The sequence below is a fragment of the Nematolebias whitei genome, chromosome 8 (genome assembly GCF_014905685.2).
Source record: "Nematolebias whitei isolate Nwh7 chromosome 8, NemWhi1, whole genome shotgun sequence".
Classification (NCBI taxonomy): Eukaryota; Metazoa; Chordata; class Actinopteri; order Cyprinodontiformes; family Rivulidae; genus Nematolebias; species Nematolebias whitei.
The window spans coordinates 21473736-21483488 of NC_056505.1; the positions used below are offsets into that span (position 1 = coordinate 21473736).

Below are 9753 nucleotides of genomic sequence, written 5' to 3' on the forward strand. Positions count from 1 at the left end.
ATTTTTGTTCTCTGCAGCTTTGGCCAATTAGATCCCAGTCGAGTTGGAGAGCGTCAAGACTGAACATCCTGGACCAAAGTGAGGGTTGTCATGGTGTGGCAGTGGAGCAAACTGATTTGGGTGTTTATTTTTCTAATTGGAGCTGTTGAGCAATAAAAAGAAACATAATCCTGCTGCACATTTGTGGTGTTTTAAGATGTTCGTTAAATTAACACACAGAAATGATCATCAGCCTCTTATAAAAGTAACGTTTGTTGTCAAACAATAAAAAATTAAATAAACTGGCAAAGAAACCACCAGGGTTTCACTGTTTAATTTTAGTATTCTGTCTGCATATTTTAGGTTTAACTTGATTTTGCTGCTGCTAGTTGATCCGAGCCTGTTCTGTGCACGCAGGAAAACACCACTCCTGATTTATATATGGATAGGGGGGGGGGGGGGTAGGAGGCACAACTCCCCCACTGTAGCCGCAATGCAGTGCAGTAACTCGCAGCATTTACCTCTTTGCTCCCACGCCTTGCAGGAGTCTCTTCGTACGTCGGCCCTAAAGGTTGACGTGCTTCATGCAACATGTTAAGAAAACACAGCTTTAGGGTTAATTTTTTTTAAATACTTTTTATTTTTACTGTTTCATATTGCATATTCTCAGCAGTTTATACATAGCACAGTCAACATTGTCCTAGCGTTGCAGTGAAATAGTGAGATGCCACAGTTCACCTTTCAGGAGAAGCTGCATTAAGGTGCACAACGACCAACTGGTTCATCTGTAAATATACTAGAGACATTTGTGTTTCAATAAATTTTCGTTTCATATTCGACGTCTTGTAGCTCGACATCGTCTCGACCTTTGAAGGCTGTCGTGCGGGTGCAGCGGGATCCTGCCGTCCCTTTCAAGATTCAGTTTAAATGCACTTGTTATTACGGGCAGCTGTCACATTCAGATAGTTTAGAGCATTCACTACAGTCAAACATCAGAAGCTTCAGGAGGTGGGGGGTGATGGCCATACTGGGGAGCGTGGGGGTTATTTGCTACAGAGATCAATATTGCTTACATACTATTAACCTGCTTTGCTTTGGACATGAAGTTGTGTGGACAGCTGGGTACGTCCAGCTCCTTTCTCCTCGTCTCCACCCTCCCCATGTCTTTGACCTCCCTCCCTCAAAGTTCTTTGGCATCTCCTTTTCTTCCAGTTCACCTCGGTCTTACTTCTTGGCCTTCTCCTCCTTGCTCTCCTTCGCCTCGGTGCTGGAAGATTTTTCAGCTTTCTCCGTTTTTGCTCCCTCCTTCACGTCTTTACTTGTCTCCTTCTCCTCGGGCTTCTTCTCCTCTTTTTTGCTCTCTGGCTTCTCTGGCTCTGCTTTAGGTGCAGCGGCCTTCTCCTCAGGCTTCTTCTCCTCAGGCTTCTTCTCCTCAGGCTTCTTCTCCTCAGGCTTCTTCTCCTCCTTCTTGCTCTCGGGTTTTTCGGGCTCCGCTTTAGGAGCCACCTTGGCCTCGGGCTTCTCTGGTGGTTTGGGGGTGGAAGCCTTCTCCTCCTTAGCAGGAGCAGCGCTCTCTTTGAGCTCGGTCTTGGGAGCGGGCTTGTCTTCAGACGGTTTGCTGGGAGTTGCAGGTTTTGGAGCTTCTTCCTTTTTGGGTGTCTCGTCTGCTTTACTGTCTTTCTTTGAGTCAGGCTTGTCCACCTTCTCTGGCTCCTTCTCTTTGGGTTCCTGCTTCTTGTTGTCACTCACAGGCTGCTCCTTCTCTTTGTCCTCTTGGACTGGCTGAGGCTTCTCCTTCTCCTCTTTGGGGGTGTCTTTGGCAGCAGGAGGCCCAGCTTTCTCTTTTTCTGCAGATTTGGGTTCAGGGGACTTTGCCTCGTCTCCAGTGGGAGACTTGGCCGGGGATTTGGTTGCTGGTGATTTGGGTTCTGGAGATTTTTGTGGGGATTTTGGCTCTGGTGATTTCGCAGCAGGAGATTTGGGTTCAGGAGACTTTGCTTGATCTCCTGTGGGAGATTTGGGCATTGGGGATTTGGTTGCTGGTGATTTGGGTTCTGGAGATTTTGGCTCTGGTGATTTAACAGCAAGAGATTTAGGTTCAGGGGACTTTGCCTGGTCTCCTGTGGGAGACTTGGCCGGGGATTTGGGTTCTGGTGATTTAGCAGCAGGAGATTTGGGAGGAGGGGATTCACCTTTTTCTTCCTCTCCCTTTTCTTCCTCATCTTTCTCCTCTTCTTCCTCACCCTCTCCCTCTTCTTTGGTTTCTTCACCTTCCTTTTCTTCCTCTGCTCCTTCTTCTTCATCTTCTTTCTTTTCTTCTTCCTCTTCCTCCTCCTCGTCAGCCTCTTCTGTCACCTCCGTCACCTGGGTCTCATCAGTCTGTTCCTCCACGATGACTGTATCTGAGATCTCCTCACCTTTCACCTTCACATGGCCTGAAAATCTTGCCTCCAAGTATGAGTATGGTGATCCACCAGACACCAAACGATTCTCCTCTCCCTCCAGTAACTTCCTGTTTCAGACAGCCAGAGGAATTTATCAAAGTTTTGCTTAATAAAAAGAAATGAAGAGTTTGACTTCTTTTTTGATTTTGGACCAACCTATACGCGGCGATCTCGATATCCAAAGCCATCTTCACATTCAGCAGCTCCTGATAGTCTCTCAGCTGACTCGCCATCTCCCATTTGGTGGTCTTCAGCTCATTTTCAAGCTGGTTGATGGTCTCCTGCAAAATGAGGACACAAAACATGGCGTGAAGTAACGCTAAGAGAAATTGTGCGTCTGCTTAATGTCTACATCAATGTCCTGCCTGTAGTGAGTTGAGGTCGTCCTGGTGTCGGTCTTCACTGTCAATCCGCTGCCTCTCCAGTGAGTCCTTGGTTCCTCGAAGGGTCTCCAGCTCGATGGTGCGGCTCTGGAGCTGACGGCGGTATTCTGCAATCTCCTCCTGGTTCCCACGGATCGCATCCTGGTTACACTTAGCAGCTTCAGACAGGCGCTCCATACGCACTGCAGAGAAATGCATTTTTCAAACACGTCATTTCAACTTCACATTTGCTGCGTCACCTTCACTGAGTAAAGAGCTTGCAGGAGTTATGCACACGTATTGGACTTTGTCGACTCAGAGAGAGCAGACAGCCACCCCTGGGAGTCTGAGTAACCTTGACACTGTCCAGCTGTCAGTCAGTCTGACTCAGCTTCCTCCCTCGTCCAGTCGTGATTGAGCTGCTGCTGCAGTCAGCCAGACAGAGGTCGTTCAGCTCGTTCACTTCAACACTGCAGGAGTGTGATAAACCAGCTACATGAAACCATCAATGCTCCCAAGTGTTTAACTAAGTGTTCATAAAGGTCAGCAGCACTGCTGGTGTCTCAGCAAGAGGCGGTAAGACAATCCATCATATCCACAAGTAGCTACACCAGGAGAAGATGGATGTTAAGGCAGGAAACCAAATGCTTTATCTTGTCTGACATCCACAGTGCCCTTGTTCTCTTTGAGGCTTGGGGTAAAATCCATCAGCACAATGTGCGTGAGAATCAGCCCCAGAGTGCAGGTTAAACTGGTTGCCATGTGAGCCTCAAAGATGATCCCTGCAGCAAACTACAGGCTGTTTAATAAACTTTCTCTTTAGCTGCAGGTCACTCTGGTTAAGTTTACATCACCTTCAGGATTTGTGTCCTTCAGGTTCACTTGTGTATGTTTTCCATAAGACACAGCCTCCGAGAACTTTCTGCTCACCTTTGAACCATTCCTCGGCGTGCGTGGCGCTCTTTGACGCGTGGCCGTCCAGCTGCGCGCGGATCTCCCGCAGCGCGCCGGTCACGTCCGCCTTCATTGTGTCCCTCAAGTCGAAGCTCACCTGCGCGCCGTGGATCTGCGCCAGCAGCTCGGCCACCTCCTCCTCGTGGTTCTTCCTAAGGAAGGCGGCCTCCTCCTCCAGAGCTCGCAGCTTCTTGTCCAGCTCCAGACGCGCGAGGCGGCACTCCTCCTCGTACTTCTTCATGGCGCGCGCGGCAGCCTCCAGCTCCTGCCGGCCGCGCGCCTCGTCCTCCAGCCGGACGCGCAGCTGCTGGACGTCCTCCTCCAGGTGCTCGCGCTCCAGCGTGGAGCGGGTCTTCTCCCCGGTCAGCTCCTGCAGGAGCGCCCTCAGGTCGCCCAGCTCGCGCTCGTAGTGCTCCCCGATGGAGACGCGCCCCGCCTGGCTCTGCCGCAGCGCCGCCGCCTCGGCCTCCAGGTTGCAGTTGTGCATCTCCAAGTTGCGCACCTTGTCGATGTAGCCGGCGAAGCGGTCGTTGAGAGCCTGCAGCACCTCCTTCTCGCTCCTCCGCGACATCGCATCCCCGTTGAAGGTCTCCAAGCTGTCGGCGGAGGACGGCTGGCTGTAGGCGAGGCGGCGGCGCTGGGAGTGGAAGCCGCTGGAGGACACGGAGGTGGGTCGAGCCTTGCGGTACGAGCCCGGGCCCATGAAGTGGTGGTCCAGCGTGAAACTCATGTTGACCGGAGGAGTGGGGGGAGAGGAGTGACTGCAGCAAGAGGCACAGCGCCGGGTTTATATAGGAGGGAGGGAAACCCTGAAGTCAGCATCAGCACCGGCTGGGGGTTTAAAGAGACACCTTTTCTTCAGGAAACTGATGCCTGCGCAGGAATCTGAGTTCTGTTTGAACCCCATGATGATGCTGAAACAACAAACATCACCTGCACGTGCTCAACAAACAGCCTTTAAACATTAAAACATGCCTGTATGTCTATCATCTTCTGTGAAGACTGAAGTTGTATATGTTTTTTAACCTGGTCAAGTATTTCACATTTAAACTTTCTTTTTTTTCCCTCTCAGATGATGCTCAGGTTTATTTGGCTCATGCTGCATGCATTGAACTGGTCCTGGGTGTTGGGTGTGTTTCTGCTGATGGTTCTCTGCTGCAGTGAGTTTGCAGATCATGGGGTCCATCTCAGCTGCTAAAGCAATGACAGCTCCACATCTTTCCACACAGGCCGCTGAAACAATCACCTTTTTTTTTTCGTTTTACCCCCAAAATGTAAGTGATAATCTTTTGTTCTTTTTGCATTTCTGTTGGCCAAATAGACACATGTGTCTATTTGCATGTGTGGGCTAATCACTTAACAACTTCACAGAGCATCAGAGTCCACCGTGCATATATGATGCTAACACTAAAATGATGTTAACACCAAAAACCTGACCTGTGTCTGCTGATGTACATCTGCTCTGAAGAAGAGCACGGACAGCACCTATTGATCCCTCAGGGTGAGTGAGTTTACAGAGTCCTGCACCCTGATCCCTGCCGAAGGATGGACAAATCAGCACAGTGTTGGCTTTACACAAGAACATTATGGACTGTGTGTCTTCTAATTGTGTGACTGTTGACTCAGCATTCATACAGTGATTACATTTCTCTATTACTATTATTGTCATTATTATTATTATTGTGCTTTTTTTTAATCAAACTGTTTTTTGTGGGCCAATTAAACTGTTTGTTGCTCCAAACTGTGCCATGACTTTCAGAATTTGTGCTTTTCGTTCTTTTTTGAAATATGAACTTTATTTACCAAAATGTTCTCCATAAAATGGATTAAAATCTCACGAGGAGGTGCTCTCCTGACCATGACCTCTGGACCTGAGGTCGTCTCTCAGAACCACTCTGAACTGGTTTCTTTAAAGTTACTTTGGACCTGAACAATGTCTGATGTTTCTGCACATTCACACACTCACAGTTTGGCAAACGCTTACACGTTTCTTTAAAGCTTTTGCTAAAAACAAATAAGTTGTATTCATAAAATTAAGATTGTTTTATTTGATTATGATATGTTTATGTTGATATTATTGGCAATTATTGTTTTGAAATTTATGTTTTAACATATTTTCTTTATTTTGTTCTCAGAAAGAAATCAACTTTTAGAGACGCCACTCTGTGTAAAGTCTGGGCAGAGGAAACTCTTGTACGTCAGACATGATCAAAACTTGCTGATCACAAAGTTTTGACTCGATCACCAGGATGAATGTCGGCTCGATGAGCATTAACCTGTTTCCTAGTTGGAGGCCCAGTCGGCCTCCAAAGTGTTGCAAAGATGAAGCAATAGTCGGTTGCACCTTCTGACTCGATCCAGTAAGGAGCCAGGAATCTGGTGATGACATCATTGCAATACTGCGTCTGGTTTAGCTGATGCAACTCGATAATCATTTCTTTGCTTGCCGTGCTAATAAATAACTTCATCTGATCCAATTAAATCACATCTCTCAACCAAATTCCAGAACTATTTATCAAATAGTTAAACTTTATTTAAATTATTGTGTGTATATACTTTGTAGGCAGGGGCAGGGCAGCTGACTTGGGACCTGAAGGTCCTGGGTCCAATCCCCGGTCATTGCACATCTCGTGGTGTCTCTGAGCAGGACACCCAATCCCGAATTGCTCTCTGGGCACCTATAGCTACCCACTGCTCCACCTGTGTGCATCCCAGGTGCGATGGGTTAAATGCAGAGAACCAATTTCGTCTTTGTATGGGAACATACAATGATGACAACACATCACACTTTATTTGTTTATTATTATAAAATCAAAATAATCCCTGCCCATATCATTACTTTTGTCTTAGATAAATAATAATTAATCCTTGACTGATAATTTATTGTTTAACTTGTTAATTATTGTTTTAGTAAATACCCAAATTATTTTTTATGTGTGTGTGTGAGAGCATTTTAATATTGTTGTTCATGTTCTATTTTGGATTACTATATTAACTGAATGAATCAAATGAATTTAGATGAGATCCTGTTCCCATGTCCAGTGTTCCTCTACACCTGCATTCTTTCTTCAAACAAAGATCTGAGAATCAGGCGGGCTAAATAAGCTTAAAACACAAGACAGAGTGGAGCATGCCTGGCCTTAAATTTTTGGCAATAAAATGAAAAAGAAGAAGAGGAAGGAGACATTTTCTTTATACTTGTCCTTAAGTGGCGCTTGAGTGGCAGTGGGTGAGATAAAGATGGGAAACAAAAAATAATAATAATCCAAGCACAGGAAAAGGCTATGCTTCAGGAGAAGTTAGCTATAGATCCAGAAAGTGTTTGCTAATGTAATTTGTTTATTCCAAAGTGACATACCACACAACGACTTGAGGCAATGAAAGAAAAGGAGAGCTGGGAGACTGCGTGAAGGTAAACAGATGGATACAAGAAAACAGGATGATGTGTTGATGAGGGATGACAACAAAGAGTGTGTGCAAGGAGAGTGGAATGGGGGAAATAAGAAAGGTTGGGTAACCTTGGTAAAGCCAAAGAAAAATGGCTGCACTAGCAGTCTCAAAGATGACTCAGCTGAAATACAATTAAGGAGCAGAATTGTTTACCTGTTTATACCTGAACTTGTGTATTTGTGTGTCCGTTTGGAACTCATATTAAATTAAACAGATTTTATTGAGCTAGTTAGTGTTTTTGTTTTTAGAGAGTTAGCCTTAAACAAAAGGTGTCTTTAAACAGCTTGTTTTAAAATCTAGTGCTTGAAGTTTCCAGAAGAGCAGAGCTTCCTCACATTACTCTCTGCTGGTCAGTTGGAAAACTGCGCCTGTAGTTCACATGTATGTCCACAGGGGGCAGCAGAGCCCAGCTTAGATACGCACGGGGAGGTTCTACTTCCTGTTAGCTCTCTACGAGGGAAAGTCAAAACAAGCGACAGCAATGTTGTGTGTCTGATGAAATGTTGTCTTTATTAGATAAGTGGATACAGGGAAACAATGACTTGGCAAATCATTTTACGGTAAGTAATAACAGCCAGTTATTTGTTCAGCGCGTCACTTTAGTTTAAACACCTTATTTTTTATTAGCATTTTAAGTTAAACCATACATTAGCTAGACTAGTGCTGGCTAACGGAAGCTGCTAAGACCTTTTTAATGTAAATTTCACAGTTTAGATGCTAAAGTTTTGACTATTGTTCAGACGTTTTAAATCACCCCAAATTTCCCAGCAATATCTTTCGAAGTAGCCATACATTCATACAAAGACACTGAAACACCAAATAAACAAAATGAAAATAAGAATAAAGTGGTTTATATCTACACTGTACAGAAAGTAGGTAATATTTTCACCTTCCCATGTTACAATGCAAGTGACGTTAGGTAGTGTAGGGTTATTATTGCACCTGATTCAGTGGTTTGGTTTTGCCATCAGTTTGACAGGCAGGGAAAAAAAACCCATTAATAAACCTTGTGTTATGGGTGATGATGCTATCCGCTACTACTGTGTCAGGTTATACAAACTTTTTTGTGTCTCATAAGAGAGTGAGCTGGATGGAGTGAGTCCTTGATGATTCCAGCTGCTCTTTCTCGACAGCGCTCTACATACATAGTTCATGGAAGGAAGTTTTGGCCCTGTCATCCTACACTGTCTTTCCAGTGCCTTCCTTTCTGCTACCAGACAGTTGATGCCTGCTGTTAGGATACTCTCCGTCAGCCCTCTATAAGCCTGGGTGAGAGGGTGCTGGTTCAAACCCACAAATCACGTCATCTTTAAAGCAGACCAGTGGATTTTGAGACTTTTTGAAGGTCTTAAGTGTAATTTGAACAAACTTAAACATACGTCTGAAAATGATCAGGCATTGGACAAAAAAAATAATAAAATTGGAAATAAACTGAATAAATGGTGCCCATTTCCCTTTAAATTACAGTGGAGTATGACAGAATTTCCTGTAAATGCTCCAAGTTTCTCTGATACATCCATATTTTACACTTTGTTGTTTTTTAAAATAATTTCAGCTGCCTGAAGGACGAGATGCCGTCAGCTCAGACCACAACCACACCAACCTGAAACAGTCTTCCTCTGAGTTTCACAAACTTTTAAGACAAATTCAAGGTGCTCAATCACCTTCATACAGTTTTTACACTTTACATTTTTTTCTCATGTTCTTCTTTGTCTTTTTTTCCCTTCAGGTATCCCTCCTGATGCAGATCATGCAGAGTTAGAGCTTTCAGTGGTGTATAATGCCTCTGTGTGTTTTACTGCTCAGTCTCAATTTGTGGAGGCTGAGCTACTCCTCAAACAAGCCATAGAGAGAGGTGGGCTTCAGCCTGAAATTTTGTTATTGATCCAAAAAACGTTCAATACAAAAACAACTGTTGTTATTGATGCAAGTGGTACAGAAACAAAACCATCATTTTTTGTTCCTCACAGTTCTGCAAATGACGGGAGATGATCTTGATGCTTCAGACACTCGTGTGCTTTGGAGAACAGTTCTCACATCAGTAGCAAAAACAGCTTTTCATCACCATGTACTGAAACTTTTCTGTGTACAGTGGGCAATATGGCTGACCAGGTGCCACTTGAAAACTATTAAAGACTTCCAGGTAATATGTTAAAGTCTAACTTTTATGATGTGAAGAAATAACGTTTTTTTAATCCCAGTTTTGACTTACAAAACATGTTCAAATGACAAATCAGTGCTTTCTAATGACGATATGAGAAATGTTCATGTCATTTACAGTAACTGATGCGACCTACAGTGACCTCTTTCATTATATTAATATTTTATGTGAGAATAAATAATTGTAAATTTATTTTAAGATAAATGGGAGTTTATTGTATTTTTAGAGGTACATTTTCATGAATATTTAATATTTTTACTTATTTGTGTTTTTTTTATTTTAGGTCTTTTTTTTTAGGTAATTTTCTGGAATAAATTTGTCTATTTACTCTCTGCTCTTATTGTACTGTTGATGGTTGTATTGTGAAATTCTTTATCAAAAGGGCTCGTGAAACGGTCGGCAC

The 9753-nt window shown here is 44.2% G+C and overlaps 2 protein-coding genes across 2 annotated transcripts in view; one reads left to right on the forward strand and one right to left on the reverse strand.

The window, feature by feature from the left end:
* Positions 1 to 968: 968 nt before the first annotated feature.
* On the reverse strand, positions 969 to 4498 carry LOC119413971 (neurofilament medium polypeptide). The gene is made up of 4 exons (XM_037681056.1): positions 3716 to 4498; positions 2789 to 2988; positions 2580 to 2704; positions 969 to 2491 (listed from the first exon to the last, which is right to left on the reverse strand). Exons 1-4 carry the CDS (start codon positions 4467 to 4469, stop codon positions 1204 to 1206), a joined length of 2367 nt encoding a protein of 788 aa, XP_037536984.1. The 5' UTR covers positions 4470 to 4498; the 3' UTR covers positions 969 to 1203.
* Positions 4499 to 7689: 3191 nt separating this feature from the next.
* fancg (FA complementation group G) overlaps positions 7690 to 9753 on the forward strand; it is a 12615-nt gene continuing 10551 nt past the window's right edge. Inside the window, exons 1-4 of the mRNA XM_037680102.1 lie at positions 7690 to 7749; positions 8745 to 8841; positions 8919 to 9044; positions 9160 to 9332. Coding sequence (XP_037536030.1) covers positions 7690 to 7749; positions 8745 to 8841; positions 8919 to 9044; positions 9160 to 9332 — 456 coding nt within the window. The remainder of the gene's footprint in view (positions 7750 to 8744; positions 8842 to 8918; positions 9045 to 9159; positions 9333 to 9753) is intronic.

Excerpts from the sequence above, each read along its gene's own strand:
- LOC119413971 (XM_037681056.1), bottom strand. The coding sequence starts at position 4,469 with ATGAGTTTCACGCTGGACCACCACTTCATGGGCCCGGGCTCGTACCGC. Across the intron at positions 2,989-3,715 it reads CGCCGAGGAATGGTTCAAAG|TGCGTATGGAGCGCCTGTCT; the intron begins GTGAGCAGAAAG and ends ATTTCTCTGCAG. Across the intron at positions 2,705-2,788 it reads ACGACCTCAACTCACTACAG|GAGACCATCAACCAGCTTGA; the intron begins GCAGGACATTGA and ends CTCATTTTGCAG.